Source organism: Myodes glareolus, chromosome 19, assembly GCF_982192425.1.
Source record: "Myodes glareolus chromosome 19, mMyoGla1.1, whole genome shotgun sequence".
In the NCBI taxonomy this organism is placed as follows: domain Eukaryota; kingdom Metazoa; phylum Chordata; class Mammalia; order Rodentia; family Cricetidae; genus Myodes; species Myodes glareolus.
Window position 1 is genome coordinate 53,007,953 of NC_142044.1, and position 25,055 is coordinate 53,033,007.

At 40.2% G+C, this 25,055-nt stretch overlaps 1 protein-coding gene across 2 annotated transcripts in view; it reads right to left on the reverse strand.

The window, feature by feature from the left end:
• Cpne8 (copine 8) overlaps nt 1-25,055 on the reverse strand; it is a 162,408-nt gene that overhangs the window by 49,001 nt on the left and 88,352 nt on the right. For both annotated transcript variants that reach the window (XM_087899191.1, XM_087899190.1), the window contains 3 exons: nt 15,798-15,873; nt 1,405-1,458; nt 294-355 (listed from right to left, as the gene is read on the reverse strand). In XM_087899191.1, the coding sequence (XP_087755317.1) occupies nt 294-355; nt 1,405-1,458; nt 15,798-15,873 (192 nt within the window). The remainder of the gene's footprint in view (nt 1-293; nt 356-1,404; nt 1,459-15,797; nt 15,874-25,055) is intronic.

Sequence of the window (25,055 nt, forward strand, 5' to 3'; positions counted from 1 at the left end):
AATGTGTCTGCTGCTAAGTCTAAGGCCCTGAATTCTATCCCTGGAGTCCCCAGTGGGAAAAGACAAAACCAATTCTAACAAGTTGTCCCCTGAGTTCCCCCACGCAGTTTCTGTGGCATATGTACACTGCCTTAGCACACACGCTAGCATTAAATAAATTACATATGCATTCAGATTATATATACATATGTGTGTATATATAACGTTCAAAGGTGGTTATCAACTTGCTCCTGTGGTCATGATGACGATTTAAACAGAAAGAAATGCTGTGTGGGTTTTAGAAGATGACTTACCCTCCTTTAATATAGTCTAGGAAGGACACTTCTGTTTCCACCAAGAAAGACAGTAAGGTTACCTAGAGAGGGATGGGGGAGGGGAAGAGAAAGGGGAAGGGAGAGCAAAAGGGAGGGAGGGAGGAAGGGAGGGAGGGAAGGAGCGAGAGAGAAAGAGAGTCTGAATTACTTGTCAGTATTGACTGCAATCCCAGCATGGACGTGGACAGTATTCTACGAAAGAGAATATATTATTCCCTAGCATTTTAAAATAACAAAAGACATTATTATTTATTAAAGTCTGCCAGGACACACATTTGAGGTTATCAGAAGGAAAGGGATGAAAGGCAGCGTTCACTATCTGACTCTGACTCTTCTCCGTGACTGTGAAGAACAGCGTGGAAGTCACCTGTAGGGACACTGTGCCGTTTCCCACTGTAGATTAGGTTAGGAAAGACAGAAAAGCTGGCGAGCAGTTACAGCCACATGTGGACTCGCCAAGGTGAGCTGTGCAAGAAATGGCCATTTCTGCCACTGGACTCTAACAAGGTCATCTCGTATTTGAACCATTACATTATGATTAATACAAAACATTAAAAGAAAATGAAAAAAAACTTAAGGCTTTGTTTCTTCTGAGTAAAGTTAATTTTAGGAAAAATTGCTTAGTCCTCTTTTTCAATCTGAAAGTAGCATGCTCTTGATTTTTTCCATCTTTTGATGGCCCTTGCCCTATGACCCAGACCTGATCTTCTCCAGCATCCCAAGGACTGATATTTGAGATTCCATCAGTGAGCGTACTGGCCTCCTAGGTCAGGCCTAGGAATCATTGAGGAATGCAGTCCTGAGCTTGGCCTTGGCTGGATTCACCACAGTGAATGCCACTGAATAGAGAGGTCAGCACAGCCCCTCATCCTCCTTCGGCAGAAAGTAGCAGAGCCCAGGCAAGGCCTCCGACATCCATTCTCCAGAACCACCCTCCTAGGAAGATACTGCTTCCAGCCCATGCCTTTGTTGTGAGTTGCTAAGAGACATAAAGCTCTTTCTGAGGTTATCTCAGTACCATCCAAACAGTTAAGTCTGTTATGTCGTTTCTGATCTGTGCCTTTAACCAATACCGTTCAAAACGACTTACGGTTCCTGAATTGGTGTATTTTTTCTTTTTTCCTTTCTTTTTGGGGTTCACCACCTTGAAAAGCAAAAAAAAAAAAAACAACAATTAAAATGTTAGGTTCCCCAGATTAAAAACACACGTGTTACAGCTTGCTACGTTCATTTCTTGCACAATCTCAGGACAGCGCCTTTACGGTAACTCTTGGGTAATCACTTGGCCAAGTTCCTGCTAAAATCTCCAGTGGACACCTTTCAAACAAGTCTCTTGTTCCTGACAGCTTTCATTCACTTTGTTTTGATTACGTAGGATCACGCATATGCTTTATGAAGATCTGTTTTGTGTGTATGTTTGTGTTTATGCACGTATGTGAGAGGATGGGAAAGATTGTGTGTGTATGTGTTTGTGTGTGCGAGTGTGTGTGTGACCATCTGCCACATGCATGGAGGTGCTGTGGGCAAAGCTGCCCCGACATGCTGAACTGCATGCCTGATCAGAACTTCACTGAGAGTGGAGAGGTGGTATGACAGGCCAGACGGTGCAGAGGTTCCTCATCTTGTATTCTTGCTGAGGCCTTTTCAGGTTGAACTGGAATTCAAACTCCTTGATGGAAAATCCTGAGGAAAATTACCCCATTGTATTCTAAGACCCAAGGCCAAGATGCCCCAGCTAACTTGACTTCTGGTAAACTGCTTGCTTCTTTGAAGATCCCTGTTGCTGCCGAGTAAGACAGCAGGCATTTGTAGGCAAGATGTAGTCTTTGTCTTAAAAAATCTTTTCCTCTGGACACTTGTGGCTACCCCTGGACTCTGAATGTGTAAGTGTAGTCCAAGTTGGCTGGAATAAGAATGTTCAATTGGCTATACACTGTGTCTGAGTGGTCATCTTTGGTGCGCTCCCCGTAACAGTTGAAATGTTACAAGTCCAGAGTCAAATTGTCTTGAGCCATCTTTAATCCTCTGAATAGATGTTGATTGGCCTCCAGTGAACCTGACCTAACAGCTTTGTGGACATTAGGTGAATCAGTTTGGTATGCGTAAACAAAGCACTACTTATCCTTTGGAATCTGTTAACGTCTTAGATCTCTACCTTCCAACAACCACAAAACGAAGCATCCCGCCACCAGTGTCTGAGGCTTACTATAAAGATGTTTTCCACTTGCCTGTATCTCACATCTCTGATGCTGCCACCAACATATTTTCTCTATACTGTGTCCTCAAACTTTATTTTTTGTAATAACATATTGTTTTGGGGAAACTGAATTTATTACTTTCACTGAGCCAACCTGCAACACTGGGTTTTTAGCATGTTGTGGGAGATCCAATTCAATGCAAATAATAAAAAAAAAAAACTTTTATTTACAGAATTTTATACAAACATTATTTAACATTTCACATTAACATCAGGCCTACCAACGCATTCTTTTTTAAGTCTTTATTCATGTCTTTCTCTGTTATTATAAAATCTTCATGAAACGTCATCCACTTTAGAACACAGAACATGGCGAAAGCTGAATCTGTGTTCCCAGGCCACAGTCACTTAGCTCTGGCTCCAGAATAAATGACCTTTTTTCATTTTGAGGTGAGAAAAGTGCCTCTGCAATGAGAGTGCTCGAGAGACAGGAAGAAGGCAAGGGATCCTGTGGAGTTGGAGTTATAGGCAGTTGTGGGTGCAGAGAATGAAACTCAGTTCCTTTGGAGGAGCAGCAAGTGCTCTGGACCACCAAGTCCTCTCGCCAGTGTCAGACATGTCGTCTGCATTAAACGAGGCCTTCAAGATCAAAGTATCTAAACAATAATAAATTCCTTGAAAAGAATCATCAACTGCAACCCGGCGGTGGTAGCAGATACTTGAAAAAGATGACGCAGGAGGATTGTGAAATTGAGGTCAGTCTGGGTTACAAAAGAGGAGAGCTACCACTGTCCCCACTAAGAGGGAAGAAAGGGAGAGAGGGAAGAAGGAAGGAAGGAAAACGTTATAGGTTGCTAAAGAAAATACCTAACTTATCCTTTATTAAAACTTAACAGCAAAAATCACCTAATGAGACATACCAACACAGCTACTGTTTATAACGTTATAATCACACATACAGGCACGACACAGTAGCTGGTAGGGATAGACTTGGGGACATACTATGGAGGGCAATAGGTAGGGCTGAACACTGCAGCAAAATCACAGTAAAGAAGGAATGGAAGAAAAGAAGCCCTTCCCCATCTGGCTTCAAACAACTAAGAGATGACTCTCAGGCCAGGTTGCAGAAAAAGATCCGAAACCTCCCCTCACCTGGGATTCATCCTAGAAACGCATCATATGTGAGAAAAGCCTCAATGTACAAACAGGGGTGACTGGAGCTGAGAAAAAATAAATGTCCTGTAAAGGGTCACAGTCTCGGCAGCAACACTTGGGGCTTTTCTCTCGCCTCACTAGTTCAGTCTAACAAAATGTTTACTAAAATCCTCTGTCAAGTTTCAAATGAAAAGGTATATAAATATGATTGCAACAAGCAATAATATTCAAAATCTAGTCTGTATGATTATAAAATGTCCTCGTGTATACTGAGTAAAGTCCTTCAGTGTGACTCCTTCTGGGCCACTCACAGTTCCATCAATGACCCCTAACCAATTCTCTGTAAGTAAGCACAATAACTCCTTGATTCTGCTGCTGAACCCCGATGAAATTGAACTTCGGTTTGTGATTAGAACCAGATAAAGTTTACTCTTCCTTCCTGTGGGGAGATAACTCCGAAAGCAGAGAGTAAATTCATTTGTCAAAGCTATTATGTCTCATTGTGTTAAGAACAAAAAATATCAAAAGATGTAAAGATGGAAGTTGTTTAAGTAAAGAAGAATTTATATATTAAGGTTAAGATGAATGGATATTTACAGAGTGTAAAAAATGAAAAGGTTTTGCAAGTTATTAAGGTCTAAGTAAGTTATTTAAAGTATGTAAAGGATGAGACATAGAGATAATACATGGGACATGAAAGTTTTTAAGGTCTATGATCAACAATTATAAAAACTGGTGAAAATATATGTCAGATCAAAGATAATTTAGAAATATTTGACTATCAAAATATTATACAGTAGTGAAAAGTACAGGACTGGTGGACTGATCTTCTGAGTGTTCAATAACCATACTTGGAGGCTATTCCAATGTGGTCAGAGGGACTGAATGGGAGAGTACTTTTCCCTTTGCCCTCAACGGTCATTGAGGTCACAGAGGGACTGTAGGCCATCTCTAGAAATGTCTACAACTGTGGAGAGTCAACTGTTCGATTGTTCAGAGAGGCCTTGAAGTCCCACTCAATGAATGCTAACCCGGTGCTCAGTCTATAAAAAGAAGGGTAAACACACAGGAGAAGTTTTTTCAGAGCTTCTAGTGGAAGCCACAGTCAGGCCAATCTAAGACTTTGATTTATCCTTGCATAGATGGAAAACTGTTAAGAGAGAGATTGGAGGTGTCAGAAACTCCTCATGAGTCCATTTGACTCCTGAGGACCGGACCCTCAACTGGCCTTAGCATCTACATAGTCTTAAACATCCAGCAGGAGAGTATAGCAAAGATTAAAATGTTCAGTGTGTTTCTCTGGCAATTCAAAGGATAACAGTTCTCAGACATTATTCCTAGCCGTATGAATCTGAACAACTACTTCTTATTAATGATTCTATCACACACACACACACACACACACACACACACCAGATATAAAACAGGACCTTGGCTTACATCAGTAACTACAGTATCTACGTATACCTGAGAAAAACAAGCCTGCCTATCTTCTTAAACACAGAGGTCAAACCTAACAGCTGTATTCTCCAACTATAGAACACTACCTCTTTCTGGAAGAGCACTTTTCAGTTATTATGTGTCAACCTATGCCCCAATTACATGTTCCCTGATCAAAAAAGGTTGTCAGATAGCCTGACATCAAACTCACAGAATTAGGAAATAATTCAGGATACCCAAGTTGCATCCTTGGACCTTTTCTGGACAAGTCTATAGAAATTCTAGTTCTCTTTCATTTTAACTGAGTTCTCTTACAAAGCCTCCAGATGTTTGTTCCTTATGCAGAAGTCTGATGTGACAGAAACATAATCACAGCTGTCCTATCTACAGAGCTCTGGTGTATGGTCCAAGCAGCTGTCTAGATATATTTCACCATACTACACAAAACTCATGTTAATCACGATGATAAACTCTTAATGTTCTCCACAAGGCTGTAATAGAGGAGGTCCAAATGGCAATTCTGAATTTATGGTGATTAATGAAAAATATTTCAAGCTCTTCCACTAAACCAATGCTGTTATTTATAATGCACAGTGGTGACGACGATCAACCATTTTAGCCTATAACACCTATGACAAAGAGAGTTTTCTTGCCTGTTCTCCAATGACAGCAAAACTGCTCCAACTATTTTCTTAACTACACTCTTAGTGGGAGTTATAGTCGTCCCATAAGTCTGAATTGTACGTATTACAGATGCTACCTCACTCGAATAACACAGTCCATGCATGCATACTGTTGTCACAGGGTTGTATTACGCTCTGCGTCTTTGCCAACTGTTCTGCCACGACCCCTTAGATGAACCCTCCTCTGAGGAAGTTTAACTTCTGTGCTTTCCACATCTCCCCTTTGAAAGCTTGAAGCACTTAAGTGAGATCTGTGTCCCAAGTTCCTAAAAGAAGTTTGGGTGACCCCAGAAATAGTGGCTAATGAGTAGTCCATCTCATTCCTCTTCTTGCCACTCTGGGACTTCTTTTTCAGGATTCAGAACTACAAGAGATGGATTGAAGGCCTCTTTGCATCTAACCACTCTGTCTTACAAGCTCTCTGGAAAGCTTAAAGAAACCTCAGATCAGCTTAACATCCTTCAGTAACAACTTGCTTCTTTGGCTACTGCAATGCTCCAGCGTTAAAGAGGACTAGACAGCCTGACTACTGCTGAGGATGTGATTTGTGCCCTCCTCCAGCAACAGTGCTGCTCCCACACCAACTAATCCTATCTGGTTCAAGATGGTCTCAAAAATGCAGAGACCAGACAAAAATTCAATGACAACCTTCTTCTACGAATGGCCTTTGGTGCCCTCCCACTTTGGCTCTTCCCCTTGAACACTCGATTCCCATTATCCTCAAACTTACTGTTGTACCATCTTTTAAATGTTTTAATTACTGGAACCACCTCCTTTAAAATAACCCGACTCTGGATATACCTGAACAGGAAAATTCCACATAAGCCTCCTAGTGACTTGCAACTCTATGAGAGCTCTATTACTCCCTGATACATCTGCAGGATGACCTTTTGGATGCAGTGGAGGAGCTCTGGCTGCAAGGAACCTTCAGCCTTCAGACACAGTTCTTTATATTGGTCTTCTATTTTTTCTGCTCCTTCCCTTCAGTGCTCTAGATCCCTTGCTGTTTCGGCTAGCTTGCATCAGTACAGCACTCCTGGGCACTGGGAGTTGTCACTGTTCACCTGAATGACTTGAAAGGAAAGCTTTCTCCTGGCAGCATTCCGTTACCTCACCTGTACTACAGTCCTTGGCTTCAAACACTGCCACCCTTACTCTGCTCCTGTTAGGGTGCTGCTTCATCTCTAAGAGAAGGTGAAATATTCTCTTCATTGGCCACAAACCCCAACGTGATCATTCTCTGCGTTCTGCTCTTCCCTGTCCTCTTAATCTCCACACAGGAGAGTTGAGTGCCCATCTTTAACAGAACTGGTCAGCTCTTGGGGGAGGCCAGTTCTGCTAACTCATCCAACAGCTGGGCCTGAATGACCACTAAGGCTCAGCATTCCCTGATGGCTTCATCCCTGGTAGGGAATATTATTTTTAAGGTGTGTTATGTTTTGTTCATGTTGCATGTGTTTAACTCTGTGAAGCTGTGTTTCTGTGCCTGATTGGTCTAATAAAGAACTGAATGGCCAATAGTGAGGCAGGAGAGAGAAATAGGTGGGTCTGGCAGGCAGAGAGTATAAACAGGAGAAATGAGGAAGAGGAGAAGCAATGACAGAACAAGAGGAGTAGGACATCAGGAGCTACCACCCAGCCACCACGCCACCAAGTCATCCAGCCACCCAGCCACCCAGCCACCAAGTCATCCAGCCACCCAGCCACCCAGCCACCAAGTCATCCAGCCACCCAGCCACCCAGCCACCCAGCCACCAAGTCATCCAGCCACCCAGCCACCCAGTCACCAAGTCATCCAGCCACCCAGCCACCAAGCCACCCAGCCACCAAGTCATCCAGCCACCCAGCCACCCAGCTACCCAGCCAGTCATGGAGTAAAAGTGAAAGTAAGATATACAGAAGTAAGAAAAAGCAAAAGCCTAGAGGCAAAAGGTAGTAAGGATAATTTAAGTTAAGAAAAACTGGCTAGACACAAGTCAAGCTAAGGCCAGGTATCCATAACTAAGAATAAGCCTCCATGTGTGATTTACTTGAGAGCTGGATGGTGGCCTTCTCCACCAAAAAGAGAAAAGAGTGAATAGCAAAGACAACCAGCAACACATCCCCTCAATGCTATGGATCCATATTCCTCTCAGGCTACATCCTTACACAATGCCCCACCCCTTCCCAGGTCCTATATCCATACAGACCTCCCAAGACGACCCAGCCTTTTAACATCATCTACTATTTCCACAATCCTAAGTGGTGAGCTATTGCTCTCCTCCAGCTTAACAACTCTATTATCCTCCTTCCCATTCTGGCCCTGCTCACCCCTGCCAAACACCTCCAGCCCCTTGAGACACAATACGAATCTTTCACTTGTCCCATCCATGGACACCCAAACCCTCTCACCAGCTCCTCTCTGTCTCTCCCACTTCTACTCTTCTTGCTCGGCTTTCACCTTCCTGAGTAATCTCTGCTTCACTCTGTAACCAAACTTTCTGTCTCAGTTTTTTATCTCCTTAGATGCATCTCTAGGAGGACATGGTGGCATTACCATGACTCACTGCAGCTGATCAAGTTAGAGTTCTCCTACTGTGATACGAAGTCAACTCAACCTATGCCTATTAGATCCCGGGGACAGAACCTATCTGCCCCTCATTGGAGTCCCCCTTTTGTAGGAAGTGGCTAATGACAAAAAGAGTTGCCCCCCCCCTTTTTTTTTTATCTGTTCTCGGGTCTGGAATGAAGAGTTCCAGACCTACCAACTTGCTGGGATCAACCACTTTGAGACTTTGGGGAAATTGACCTGCAGATGAACTTTTGAATCCCAAAGTCCCAGCTTCTACATCCTCTAGTATCCAAGATACCCCACCAAGTGTACGCAGTCTTACTTCTCACCACAATTAGCTGCTCTAGAATTCTTGCTTTTCATCTGCCTATAGGTGTCAATCAGATTCAGTAGTGTGGAAATCATTTCTTTTCTCAGGGCTCCATCACTGTCTTTCTATCCTGGTTCTGTCTATAGGATAGAACTTTAGAGAAAGAAGTGCAAGCAGCAATAGGTATTCTATTTTAAGATAACAAGGCAAGAATCAAGAAAGTGTTGAATGAGTTGTTGCATTGTGGAGGCTCACAATGAAACCAAGAACACACTAGATTGGGCAGAAATCATAAAATGGAAATTGGCTCATTTATTTTTTGATCTGCTTTTATGTTTTTGTTATGTATTTCATAAATCCCTTGATTAATCAGATTTTACATGAACAAACATGCATTGACCAGGACCCAGACCACCAATACAAACTCAAGAGTTCTCAAATCTGAGGAGGCTGTTGAGGAGTCAAAGTCAAGACCAATCTACGTATTCTGCAGTGCCTCAGAGTTATTTAGAGTACATAGTACTGTGCAGTGATTGGGAACGCAGGACAACAGGAAATCAGAAGTTGGTTGAAATTGAACAGAAATCAATAATTTCAACATTTTGAAAATGTATATGTCAGCACTGTTGTGTCTAAAACCAAGCATCTTACATTTAGCATTAGGAGAAAAGCATTTTCTTAGGTTTTAGGAAATAGATGAGAACCCCAATTAACCTTAATGAAATTTTTCCTAGGTTTTAGGAAATAAATGTGAACCCCAGTTAACCTTAGTGGAAATTTTCCTAGGTTTGAGGAAAAAGATGAGCACCCCAGTTAACCTTAGAAGGATTTCAGTCGCATTCATCTCTTTGACTCCTGGGACTTCATAATCAGTGGTAGTTACAGCAGGATTAGTTCAGGCAATGTGATTTACGACTGAGTTACAAGATTTGTCATGTAGTCACATATGGCAGGCTCAACAACCAAGAAAATACCTGGTATTGCATGCAAGTATCATCACATTTATTACTTCAGAAACTAAAATGAACTAGAGAAGCTTATTTAAAATGTGAAATAAGAAGTCAAGAAAAAATCAGAAACTTTCTTTCTTTCTTTTTTTTTAATGAGAATCTGGAAAAACAAAGAGTTGGTCCAAAATTCAGGCTCATTCATTCAAGAACAAACACTGAATCTCATGGCATAGCCCGACTCAAGTTCCTACACAGCCCAGTAACAAATAAGTGTAGTAGAGAAAAACCGAAGTCTAAAAGCCATTGACTGGACAGACACTGGTTCCTGAAAAGGTGTTACTTACAAAGAATTAGTATTAACTGATTTGCCTGAAAGCTCTCTACAAAAGCTTCATTAAACAGTGTCGGACTTGTCTTCATTTGACCTAATTCAAAGCTTGAGAGCTGGGAAAAGATTTATCTCCAGGACCTTTATTGAAAATAGGCAGTGGTAGAGAGAGCTGACCTGAGCTCCTGGGAGCTCAGGGACTCCGGAACCACTGCTTGGGAGCCTGCATGGGGCCAACCTAAGTCCTTTGCATGTGTGTGATCGTTCTGTAGTTTGGTCTGTTGTGGGGCTCCTTGAAGTGTGATCAGGACCTGTCCCTGACACTTAAGCTGTTTTTTGGGAACCTATTCCTGATGCTGGGTTACCTCACCCAGTCTTGATGCCAGGGGAGGAGTCTGATCCTGCCTCACCTTAATGTGCCATGCTTTGTTGACACCTATTGAAGGCCTGCCCCTTTCTGAATGGAAAAAGAGGAGGAATTAATTGTGGGGGGCAGGAGATAGAAAGTGGGGAGGGAGAGGAGAGGAAGGAGGATGAACTGCATTTGGGATGTAAAATAAATTTTTAAAAATTTAATTAATAATAAAAAGGAAAATAGTAAGTGGTAAGAACAGAGGAACGTGACAGGGACTGGGAGAAGAGGAGGGAGGGGAAACTGGAGCTGGGATGTAAAAAAATTAATAAAGTAATCAGTTAATTTTAAAAACAGAAAAGAGACTAGTCAGTTACAGTAACTGTTAGTACCTGGATGTCTCTCAAAGGTGAAAAGGAAAGGCTGATGTGGAAAGCAAAAGGGAAATTCAGGGATATGAGATGGTGTGAGAACATTGTTTTGGGTCAAGACTCCTTTGGGGGTCAAATGACCCTTTCACAGAAGCCATAGAAGACCATCTGCATATCAGGTATTTACATTACAATTCATAACAGTAGCAAAATTACCGTTATAAAGTAACAACAAAATAATTTTATGGTTGGGGTCACCACAAGCTGAGGAACTGGATTAAAGTGTCCCAGCATTAGGAAGGTTGAGAACCATTGATCTAGACAGATTTTCTAAAGTTTGAAAAGTTACTAATCTTACCCTGTGCACTCAAGCATGTCTATGTGTGTTTGTGCACATGTGAATGTTGGGGCCTTCGACGTTCAACCCTGGAGCTGGAGTCGAAAGCAGCTATGTGCTGCATGATGCGGATGCTGGGACCTGAACTTGGATCCTCTGCAAAAGCAAACTCTGCTTTTACCTGCCAAGTTATCTCTCCAGTCCCAGAAGGTTTTAAAAAGCTCCAACTAGAGCAGGTCAAGAGACAGTCAGGCACTGTGACCTGCTGGGTGTCACATGCACCTCCCAGTGTGCCAGCCAGGATGCTGAAGAGGAAGGGCAGGGAAAGAGGATCCCAAGTAGGCCAAGGTAGAGGCAGAGCATTATAAGGCCATGGGGAAGGAGAAATCATTAGACAAAAAGGAGGAGAGGAGCCCAGGGCAAATAGGCTGAAGCATCTGACCTACAGATCTGCCTGCAGAAGACAGAAAGATGGAAAACAGAGTCCTGCCTCTGAAGTAAATGCAAAAGAGGCCACATACGACTAATCATGCATGGTGTCTGTAAGTGGTCATTGTCTTCCTCCTTGTATCCAGAGGAAAAAAATATGTTTTAATCAATTATTCAGTAAATGGATTTTTTTGTAACTCTAAAAACATTTTTAAATTGGAGGTGATCCCATTTTTTAAAGTGTAAATGACTTTTTTAAGAGGTGAAATCATTCGCTTTCTGATACAACCCGAAGACAGGGCAATTAGGAAAGACTGTGACTATCTAGGGGGTCAGTGTAACAATCCACATAGGAGTTAGTTTTATATCCTACAATACAAAGCATACTTAACTGCAGTTTGGAGTTTCAGTTGTGCATTTATGTTTGAAATATTTTCAGTTACTTCTGGTCTCACATTTCTATTAGGTCAGTTTCTTACAAACTCACTCCCTGGTCTTTGCCTTGTCTGGACTGTAACATGGCAGTCCGTACTCCTAACAATTGTGATAATGAGCTGTGAATGGCAGGAGAACTGAGTGTGTGCTGCTGTATATGGTATAAAATCTGGGAATCAGTGGAGATCATGAGGGTTTGACCCTGCTGTGTGAGGGCTTCTTAAGCAAACTTACTACCAAGTTTGAGGCTGAAAGATCACCAGAATAACTTCAAAAATAAACCAGCACGTGGCTCTTCAGGAGAGTTTTGATGCCTCAGCACAATGCATGACTTCAGAATTTTGGCACATGTGTTAATACTGTGTATGAATTGAACATCTGTGTATCAATGTTAAACCAAGAACATCTCAAAGATCCAAAGCTGGGTGAGATAGAACACTTATAATCCTAGCTCTTGGAAGGCTGAGGCAGGAGGATTGCCAAAATGCCAGACCAGACTAGGCAACAAACTGAGACCTTAGTTGAATGGAAAGACAGATAGATAAGATGGATGGAAAGAGAGAGAGACAGAGACAGAGAGAGAAAGAGAGAGAGAGAGAGAGAGAGAGAGAGAGAGAGAGAGAGAGAGAGAGAACAACAAACCATCAACTAACCCCCAAAGGAAAATAATATACTATTATCAAGTATATGTGCTGGAGGGATGTGTGGATATTCACATGTACCAGAATGATCAGAAAGGAATGTTAGAAGTCTCTACTGAAAAAGCAAGAGAAAGCTAAAACAGGATTTTACACACTATTGGATCATATAATTTGTGAACTGATGTACATAAAACCATCTGTTGATCAATATGCTAGCAAAACAAAGATGTTCATAGCCCACACAAAGAATTTATTCTTCACAAATCTAACTCATTAGTCACTAAGTAAAAAACAACAACCTCTGGGATCTTTCCTTTCCGTGTGTGTGTGTGTGTGTGTGTGTGTGTGTGTGTGTGTTGTACAAGGAACTTAGGTTTTAGGTTTTTGATTTGTTTGTTTGCTTGCTTGCTTGGTTTTGTTTTGTTTCAAGACAGGGTTTCTCTGTTTAATAGTCGTGACTATCTTGGAACTTGCTCTGTAGGCTAGGCTGGTCTCGAACTCACAGAGATCCACCTGTCTCTTCCTAAAGGCATGAGTCATCACCGCCTGGCAGAACTCAGGGTTTTTACATGCTAGGCCAGTCCTTAACAACTGAGAACATCTCAAGGACTTGCTTTATTGATATAGTCTCACTATACAGCACACGTTGGACTTGAACTTATGATTTGCTTCTGTCAGTCTCTTGAGTGCTGGGATTACAGCTGTGTGTCACTATGTCCAGATATCCACTGGTATCTTAAAACTTTGCACAATGCATTGTTTTTAGCTTCCTTCAGCCTGATTTCTATTGATAATGCTTATTAAAAAGAAAATATTTACATTAAACTAATGACACCAACATCCCTCCGGGACATTTAATAAGAACAATCCCTATTTAGCTTCGTTGTCAGCTCATCAAATGTCACACACGTTTACATGTGCACAGACTATCTGATGATACTTTCATTGCCCATATAGTCTTAATATCCTTTCTTTGAAAGATTAAAGTAGAAAAGATTATGACTCCACCTTTGCCTGTGACTTGAATCTTTCTTGAGCTGAGTTTAGCATCTATAATTTCATAGGTCAGTCTGCACACTACCTGTTCAGAGCACAAATGACCATTGCAAACACTATGCCTGTCTTGCTATGACACACTGAATTCTTCATTCATCTCTGTATGCCCAGATGGATGCAGAGCCTAGTACGAGCATGGAATGCAGAACAATGAAAGTATTAGTCAAGGAGTGATTGAATAAATAGACACAGTATGAGTGGAATACAATCGATTTGAATCCTACACTCCCAAAAGAAGCCTGCTTTAATGGTAGCTTGTGGAGAAGAGGTGCCACGATCCATTAAATACTGAGATACACTCTTTTGATACAATATACATTAAAGTTTTGAAAACGTATAGAAAATGTACAGATGATGGCAATCAAGGGTCAGTAGTGCTTATCCCAGACTTGGTGTCTGAGGACAGATGCAGTTGTAGTATGTGTAGTTAATTGGGTCTCTGTACAGACTGTGCGGTACCCTGGCATTCCCTTCAGAGTCTACCTAAATGAAAGTGAAGGTTCTTAGGAACACTATGCCAACTGTAGCTCACTGATATAATGCTATGCCAATAGTAGAAAAATGAATAATTTTCCTTCTCTAATTACTAACCAATTGATTAGTGATGGATAGGAAGCAAAGCATAGCAACTCAGGTACACATAACAAGTTAGGATTTGAATATAAAATAAGAAAACATTTCCCATGCCTGGTGGTGGTGGAGCACACCTTTAATCCCAGCACTCGGGAGGCAGCGACAGGCAGATCTCTGTGAGTTTGAGGCCATCTTGATCTATAAGAGCTAGTTCCATGACAGACTGAGAAGCGTCAGAGAAACTTTATCTCGAAAAACCAAGAAAATAAAAGAAGGAAAGAGAAGAAAACATTTCTCAAGACCTAAGCATGGATGGCACCAGTGGACATGTGAACACAAAGTGGGGAAATCTTCCAAAGCCCCAAACCTACAGAAAACACTACTGGCAACGAAGCAATGCAGAGAGCAGGAGAAATAGTCTTCCAAGGAGAGAGGACATCAATGGGTTATGCAATACCACACAGTAAACTCTGAACATATCTACTTGATTTAGCATTATACAGATTATGAAAATTACATTTATATATTCAGGAGCACAAACACACACACACACACACACACACACACACACACACACACACACACACACACCAAAAATTAAAGAAAAAGGGGCAAGACATTACAAATTTGGGAGAGAGTAAAACTGAAAGGAATTAGAGAGAGGACTCAGAAAGTGGAAAATTATGTTAATTATATTTTAACTTCGAAAAAGGAAAAGAAAAATGTTTCCAAGGATGGTGAGGTGACTTAGTGGTCCAGAGCATTACTGCTCTTCCAGAGGATCCCGGTTTTGGTCCAAGCACTCACACCAGGCAGCTCACAACAACCTGCAATCACAATTCCTGGACATTAACAGCCCTTTCTGACCTCTCTTCAGGTACATGCATACACAAACTCACAGACATATGCTTAAATATGAATAAAAAGAAGTAAAATGAATTGGAAAAGAAAGCTTCTTAGGCAAATCTTAAAAGCTCAAAATAAATAGACCATGTGACTTAAGAGCAAGAATAAAACAGAACCAACTGTCTGCAGCACTCCAGGGCTTTGGGAATTAACCTAACTGGAGCAATGAGGGAATGAAGAAAGGACAGACACACAGACAGGCACAAAGAAAGGCCAGAGTGACAGGAGTTGTGCTTCCTTTGATGGAGTACACCAACCTCGGCAGCAACCCAGAAACCTCAGCAAGTTTATTTTACACATCAGAATTGAGGAGACAGATTCCTGGTATAAACAATGTAGGTTTAGCTAATCTCGGTAGGAGTTCTCTGTAGGGGAGCTGTCTCAGGCTGCAGTTATGTTGGAGAAAGGAAGCCATGGTTGAAAGTTTCTGCTTACACTGTCAACATTTGTACTGGGACAAGAGGAAGGCTTTGCCACCACTCAACAATACACAGTCACTCATGGCTTAATCTGTTCTCCACAAATACCTTCATTTAACAGGTCATCTAAACCAACCAATTAATTAAAGAAACAAGTAAAATAATATGAATTAAAGAAACAAATAGATTCCATGAATTTAAAGATTATAAATGTATGTGTGCATATGCTCTCTCATACACACAGACACATGTATGTTCTCATTTAATCTTTGGCAATTACCTTTAGAAAACAGTGCAAATCAAAAACTGCGTACCACAGGAGGTCAGCAGGAAAGCCAAACACTTCTTACCTCATAGACGTTGAATTGTGACTGTCCTCTGGAAAGTTCCCGATAGCTTGTTGTAAATTCTCCAATGAAATCATGACTGAAAGAGAGAGGAGAAAGAAGTATGTGGCACCAGGCTTGCTCAATTCTCATTCATATTTCAAAACATTTTACATAGGAACTGTTTATTGAGTTTGAAAATGTTTAATAGCTCTATGAATACAACTTTATAATTTGGACAATCTCTTGAGAGACTGATAAATAATTTCATTGTCCCTTAATCTAAAATTTAAAATCAATGATATTTCATTAATATTCAATTATTCAAGTTACACACCAAAATTAGTACTTGAAACAGGAATAACAGTTTTAATGATATTCACCTCTAAAGCAAATAATAATCCTGTGTTATCCAAATGATTAACTATTTCACTAAGTTTCAACCATACTGCTGAGAAATTCGTGACTGACGATGGGTCCTCAGGCAATTGTAATTCACTAAAAGAAGAACGTGTCCACTAGAGGAACTAGAGAGTACGGTCAGTTTGACAGAATTTGGAAACACCTGAAGATGGCCCTCTGAGCATGCCTGAGGAGGAGCACCTTGATTGTGCAGGTTGCAGCGGGAAGACTCACCCACTGTGGGTGGAACAATTCCCTAGGTGTGTCCTGGAGTGAATGCAGGGAGGAGCTCTACAGCAGCTTCCCTTCACTGCTCAACACCTCTGGCTGACGAGGTCATATGACCAGGTGTTGGCTGATAAGGTCATATAACCAGCTGCTTCAATCCCCTGTCACCAGGATTCCCCAGCCATGATGCGTTGTCCCTTAAGCTGTGAGTGAGAATCAGCCCTTCTCCCTTACGTGGCTTTTCACAGTAACTGGAAAGGAATCTAAGACAGGAGCTAAAGGATTATAATAAACAAAAGTAGTTTTTGTTTTGTGTCACAGAACTTGCAAGCTGTTTATTGTCATAAATGAATGCCCCCATAAGCCCTATGTGAATTTACTGTTTAGCTGTGAACCTCTTAAAAAGTCGTGGCCCTTTCCCAGTGACCAGTAATAAGTTATGAATAGCTGTATTTAACCAACCAAAAAAATTTTAATTATTTTTATTGAACTGTATGTTTTTCTCTGCTCCCCCTCCTTCCTCCCTCTTCCTCTTCTACCCTCTCCCATGATCCCCACACACCCAATTTACTCAGGAGATCTTGTCTTTTACTACTTTCCATGTAGAGTAGCTCCATGTATGTTTCCTTTAGGGTCCTCTTTGTTATCTAGGTTCTCTGGGATTGCGCATAGCCATTTTGGAAATCAGTTTGGCGATATCTCAGAAAATTAGGAAACAACCTACCTTAAGACCTAACAGTATCACTTTTGGGTATATACCCAAAGGAGCATCAATCTTACAAGGACATGTGCTCAACTATGTTCATAGCAGCATTGTTTGTCATAGCCAGATCCTGGAAACAACCTAAATGCTCCTCAATCAATGAATGGATAAAGAAGATGTGGTACATTTACACAATGGAAAAAAATAATGACATCTTGAAATTTTCAGGCAAATGGATGGATCTAGGAAACATCATATTGAGTGAGATTACCCAGACCCAGAAAGACAAATATCATATGTACTCACTCAAAAACAACTTTTAGACATAAAGCAAAGAAAAATGAGTCTATATTTCACAATCCCAGAGAACCTAGACAAAAAATTCTTTTCTGAAGGTAATACATTAAAGAGAAAAAAAAAGCTAACTGCAGTCACTTACATAAAATTTTATCACAAGAGAATGCTTTTTTTATTTTATTTAAATATTTTTTTCATTTATTTTACCTACCAATCACAGTTTCCCCTCCCTCCTCTCCTTCCAGTACCCCCCCCCACACACACACAGGTCACATCTACCCCCGTCCTCTTCCACTCCTCCTCCTCCTTCTCCATCCAGAAAGGGGCAGGCCTCCCATGAACTTGAACAAAGCATGGCAAGTTGAGGCAGGACTGTGCTCCTTCCTTTTGTCGAGGTAATCCAGCATGGACAACAGGTTACCAAAAGCCAGCTAAGTATTGGGGACAGGTTGTGATCTCACTGCTAGGAACCTTATATATCATTTGAGGTGTAACTCATTTTGATATCTAGCATCCCGATTCCCCTTATGTGAAAGATCCTCCACTTACAACCCATTGTTTTACATGGGGTCTCCGTTTTAGAGCAGCCTAATCTTGACTTCTGTAATTGACCTTCAGATTTGGATTCACATACATACAGATATCAGAGGAGGGTGTTGAAGTTAGTAGTTTGTTATGATGAAATCCCTAGAATGCAGTCTTTCAACTCACACATTGAAAGCACGCAATAGGACTTTAGTACTGGTACTTCGTTTTTCTACATTTCTTATGAAATTTGGATAAATGAAACAATTCTTTTGACCACAGGAAATACAACTTCATACCCACAATGTCTTTTTTAAAATTCTTGCAATTCTCTTGAGTCCTAGTGATTCTATTTAGAACCCCATGCACCTTTCAGGTATCTGAAACAGTAACCATGGAGATGAAAGCGTGGAAGCACCTCAAAGGCTGTGATGCTGCTAAGTGTGAGCCGACCTGTAACACTGAGCTCGCACTAAACATCGGTGGGAAAAGGGAATAGAGACCTGACACACGCTGCGTGGGTCTATCTGCATTTGGCCAATTTTTTCAAATTCAGTATTCATATCCTGATTGCTAGCACGTCACTTCTGCCACTCGACACTTATCACACATTTGACATAGTGAAGCAATGATTACTAGTCTCAAGCAAATGGAATTGGGTAATCCAGACTCAAATTCGGGAACATCTGCCTACAAAAAGCCATTCTGATAGAGTGGAACATCTGTAGCCAATCACACTCTGATACAGCTATACTGACCTCACTGTAGAACTCACTTGTCAAGAAGGGGTCTTTAATACTTGGGTGTTTTGAGCCACATATATTTGTTACTTCTTACGAAGCTGAGAAATGTTTGATAGGTGACAACCTGTTTGTTATCAGTGGTAGAGGAGAGAAGGACAAAGTGGGAGAGCAAGAAAGAGAGATCTTGACAGAGGGAGCCACACTGGGGTTAAGGGGGAAACCTGGTTCTAGGGAAATTCCTAAGAATCCACATAATGACTCCAGTTAAAACTCCTAGCTATAGTGAAGAGGGGCCTGAACTGGCCTTACCCTGGCACCAGAACAGTGAACATCCCAACTACCATCATAGAACCTTTATTCAGAAACTAATGGAGCCAAATGCAGAGATCCACAACCAAGCACCAGGCCAAGCTCTGGGAATCCAATCCAAGAGAGGGAGGAGGAAATACATGAGCAATGGAGGTCAAGATCATGAGAGAGAAATCTATAGGGACAGCTAAACCAAGCTCACAGAAACTTGGGAATTCTAGACCAACAGCTGTGTAGCCTCCATGGGACTGAACTAGGCCCTTCGTACGTGCTAGACAGTGGTGAAGCTCAGCCTAGCAATATTTAGAACAAGTTGATCACTACATCACTAGCAATGTCACTGAATAAACTAGTTTGGAGTCGCGTGCTGAATGCAGCCTATGTAATACAATCATATCTCCATTCCGATGACAGTGGAGAGTGGCAACTGCAAATGTAATTTATGTTTACACTTGACCATGAATACACACATCACCTCCCCACATGTGTTTTAGGATATATCCATCTTGACGTCACTTATCGACTTAGCTATTGTTTCCTCCAAGGGCCTTTGCTGTTTCACACCCTCCCACTCAGCTCTCTGGAACAAAAAGAAGGCACCCAGGGTCACTCTGTCGTTGCATCTCCCAACACATAGTATGCACATTTGTTTTTATGCTTCCTCTCTGAGCTTGTATTAGTCTAGAAAACAACAAGGCTAAAATCTCACCTCAGTATTCCATATGTCTACATCAATGCCTGGCACACAGTGGGTACCGTGAATGGCACAGCGTATTCGGATTGCATCTCTGCCAGTGCCTGGCACACAGTGGGTACTGTGAATGGCACAGCGTATTCGGATTGCATCTCTGCCAGTGCCTGGTACACAGTGGGTACCGTGAATGGCACAGCGTATTCGGATTGCATCTCTGTCAGTGCCTGGCACACAGTGGGTACCGTGAATGGCACAGCATATTCGGATTGCATCTCTGTCAGTGCCTGGCACACAGTGGGTACTGTGAATGGCACAGTGTACTCGGATTGTATCTCTGTAAATGTCTGGCACACAGTGGGTACCGTGAATGGCAAAGAGTACTTGGATTACATCTGACAGTGCCTGGCACACAGTAGGTACCAGGGATAGCACAGTGTTCAAATTAGCTGTTCTATGATATATTGCCTAGACTATTGGCATTATTTTCCCTCATAGTGATTATATGAAGTTCAGCACAACAGCAAATGCATGAATTATGTCAATTTTCAAAGCCCTAAAATCTAAACACAACTCTGACTGTTGTTGCCCACACATTTTGTGCCGACTAGATCACACTGATGTGCTTTCTTTGGCTGGCAGTTTGGATGTTTTTCATGCTAATTTTCACAACTGTCTCTTAAAAATTTTGTACAGATATAGCTGTAACAGATACATTTTGTAACAGCTGACAGATACATCCCAAAACGCCCATTCATTTTTTTCTACCATACTGTGGTCCTGAGTTATTGTCAACTTTAGGTTTCTTATATGTGGTGTGTGTTTGTGTGTGTGTGTGTGTGTCTTTACCTAAATGTTGGAAGGAATGACTATTTCTTACTTCAAGATTAAATTCAGGTAATTAATTTAATTCTTTTTATCAAAGATGTTTGTATTTTTAAAGACCCTAATACAATGCATTCTACATTTTAGCAAACTAGCTCAAAACAACTATTCATGCAGCCAGTGAAAAAGGTTCCCACATAACCTTAATAACCGATATAGCTTTCTATATAAATAAAATTTATAGAGCTATATTAAGATTATGAATTTGAAATACTCTATAATACAGCATAATATTTCGAAGTTATATATGCAAATGAACCCTGGATGAATTCCAGGATGCTTACTTCGGGAGTCTTTCTCTTTGGTGTATATCACAATATGATGGCTTCAATGTGTGTTGAAGGAAATTTATTTCAAATGAAGACTTGCATGTGAACTTAATATTAAAAAATAACATTTCTACATGTTGAACTCAGCACGAAAATTGTTGCCACTTCCTGCAGTTTGAATATAAAAGATCCCCCCACAGACTCATGCTTGCTTTTCCATACTGGTCACTCTAATTTTGGGTGCTGTGGAACTTTTAGCTATGGTTTGGTTGACAGAGGTAAGTCACAATTCAGTTCCCAGTTTCAGAAGCCTTGTGAGCTGGTCCTTTAGGATGTGAAGAATTGTATCCTCATATCCTCCTGTGAGAAGAGAGCGGTTTCTCCGCACTGTCCCTGACAAATAGGTGGAAATTCCCCCACACTCTGAGCCAAAATAAATGCATCCTTTCTTGTTTCTGTCTGGTATTTTGGTCACTAATTTGTCTTTCCTCTGAGGGAAGACAGCGTCTATCTTTATTTCCTCTTCTTCATTTACGTTTCCCATGTTTTTCTGTCTTCTTCCATTTCTACCAGTGTCAGCAAGCATAGTAGAGTGTTTGAATATAACAAGGTCTTGAAAAGTGAGCATCCACAGCAATGGCGGATGTTTTCCACTCATGGTGGGGGAAGCAGATGCACAGCTGCGTACATTCCTCCTCCTGGGTAAACCCCTATTTACTGCATGGCAGGAGCCTTTGTTCCCAGGTGAATGAAATCAACAACCAGTTCCACGACGGCAAGTCACATGCACATTGGACTCTTGGCTGGCAATGACCGCAGCAAAGAGCCGTCTTAGGAAGTTCAGAGAATAACCTCTCCCATCTTGCTCCCCATTTTGCTGATTCTGTCTGTCCTATAGTCACACGTCATCTACTTTAACGCTCCTTTGAGCATTTAAGAATGTTTTTAAATGAGATAACTCCCGCTTTTCACTGACCGTTGGTAATTTAGGTAGCACCAACAGCTGATACGTTTTGGGTAGGTTTAGGAGGAGTGGCCTTGATGGAGAAAGTTTGTCACTGGGGGCAGGCTTTGACATTTCAAAACCTCATGGCATCTCCAGTGCAGTCTTTGCTTTATGCCTTAGGTTCCAGATGCAAGCTCTCTGCTTGTTGCTACAGCTGCCATGCCTTTGCTCTATCATCACGGACTCTCGCCATCTAGAACCATAGGTCACATGAACGCTATTCTATAAGTTGACTTGGCCATGGTGTTTTATCACAGCAATAAAAACACTGACTTTTTAAAAGGTTCAATCTAAGATCCAATGTTTTCTGTTTGTTTGATATTTTTGTGACCTTCTGAAGTTCTGGTAGAGAATGTCTAAAACCCCAAAGGAGTATGACTTTTGAGAGCTCCCAGGTGATGTGCTGTGTTATAGTCTGCTGAATAAGCATTATTATTTTTCTTGGAGATGCCAGAGATCATATCCAAATCTGGGTACTTGTCAAGTACTCCGCCACAGAGCCCCATCTTAGCCCACAATGAAGCTCCTTCATTATCAGCATATTCTGACAGAAGTAGAATTTCTTATTGGTTATATTTTATCTTGTAAATACAATTATAAATAATACATAATTACTATATATCCATATAGTATGTGTATGTACATACTACATATATGCACATATAGTATTGTATACTATATTAAATATGCATGTATAATGTACATCTGCATATAAATACTGTATATGTGTATATTAAGGATATAAACCACCCTGGGCAAACATTATATAATCCTAGTACACCTCTTATCCTTGTTCCTCTGTGGATTACAGTTGTGCTTCTCAGTATCCATGAGAACTGGATGAATGTTATCACTCTCATACACTACTAGTTCAGCAGCTGTAGGCTAATTTTATTAATCTTATTCATATCTGCCATTCTATCCATTTCTAATACAGACATAAGTTATAAAGTTATATTTTATACATATGTGGCGTAACCAATATATAAGTATAAGTAATATGTAGCTGTGTTTTGGAGTTTATATATAACTGCATGTAACATATTTAAGCAATCATAACTTATAATTTTATTAATTTACTTTTATGCTTATTGACTATTTTGTTCATAAACTTGATTTTCACTTTATTGTGTCCACTCAAAGTTTTGGATACAATATTTTTCTAAGATGAAAACAATAATCCTTAACATAGTTTATAACGACATGTAAATGACACATTCACACCTAAGGATAAGTTATAATTGGTTTTGTCAAACTTAGGTGAAAATTACATCCCTATAAAGTCTCAACTAATTTTTTAAAGAGAAAATGCATAGAAATGTTCATGTATTTATGCTTCATTATTCAAACTTCATGTATACTAGATATAATTAAAGCAATGCATGCAAATCTAACTTTTAAAAATATAATTACATTTAATTCTTTGCCAGCAAACTTTATCTTAAACCATTTAATCAAACAAACACATCACACATTAAAACTTCCTTTCTCAATACTATATTTTAGGATCAAAATATCTTTGATAAATAGATTTTACCCAGTCTTTCACGTTCCTCATTGTTATTGACAAAATAGCTAAAAGAACACCAAAAAGGAACATTTATTTTGGACTCCCCACTTACATGGTTAGTTTACTAAGGTGAGGAAGACATTTGCTCCTCAGCTCACATCACAGAGGAGCAGGAAGTAGGGAGAAGAGGGTGCTGTCAATCCTCAGGCTTGCTCCTTTCCCCCATTGTATGCAGACTAAGTACCTAGTCTATGGATTCTGTCAACCATGTCCTCATTGAAACCTATGAAATACCCTCACATTCCTACAGAGCTAGTGTCCAACCAACGTGACAGTGACACAGACCTAGCAATACCCTCTGTTAGAATGCAGAATAGAGAGGTTTGGTTTTGTTTCCATTCCACCTGGGAATCTTGATATTCATCTAGTACTGCATGGATTAGAAAATTACTGAGCTAATATCTGAACCTAAAATCTCGACCAAATTCAGGGCATTAAAATATTCATACTGTTTATTTCACCTACTTTTCACTATAATTTGAAAGTAACTGAATTTTAGGTTTAAGTTTAAGCATTCATACATAGAAAGGTAAATGTGTGTGATTCAATACACAGTCCGAAAAGTTGAAAATACCAACCAGTGGTAATTACTGTTGTTATAAAGGGCAAAACAAAATGCTATGAGCAGCTTTAGTATACAATGATAATTTTAATGTTAACCAAAGGACTAAAATAACAATAGAAACCAAAAACAAACAAATCCAGCTATGGAGCCCCTGCTCACATCTTTTTCTGTTGGCCATTAGTGGATAGCTACAGAAATTCAATTCTAGGACATCAATTACTTTCTTAAATAGTCACAAGTAATATATTTGTTCAAGAATAAACAAATATTCTTTTATCATGAAAGGATAAATATGATTCAATATTTAATCATTTTACCTTAGTTCTGCCTTATGCATTTTACACAGCAGAATATTTCTGAGCCACTGTAGAATACAGATTCATACACCTCCTTTTATTTTGTGTCACCAAATTTATTCAACTTCATAAAGCATTATGTAATAATCTATATGAATGTGACATTATATTTCTAGTGTTGTCTTTTTCTGTCAAAATTCACTACCAGTAAGACATTAAAAAATTATATTGTTTAAATTGATTTTTGTTTTTATTATGATTGAACACAGAATCAAGTAGTCCAAAACTTCTCAAACAAATGTTTATATTTTTGTAAGAAAACTAACAGGAAAGGTTGAAAATGTAGCAAGAATAGCATACACTGTGGTCAAATTCCTACTCCAAAGCTTCCAAAGCTATACAACACAGCATTCCCAGCCTAAAGCAAAAAAAAAAAAAAAAAAAAAAAAAAAAAAAAAAAAAGGAACTGGACTATTTACACAATGAATATGAAAAAAATTCAAAATATAATAAACAAATATGCAGGAAATTTGCAATAGTGTTAAAATATCAAATCAATGAATTCTAGTCATAGAAGAATAATCCCAGATCAGTGTCATAGATCAGATCTTAAATGGGATCATAGATGAAAACTTTCTTGTAGTAAGGAAAACATACCTGTACAGACACAAGAAGCACAATGAATACAATGTTAAAACAGAAAATTAATTCCAAGTATCACATTACAGTGGAAACCCTCAATATTCATAACAAAAAGAATAATAATGTAAGTTGCAAGAGAAAAAACACAAGT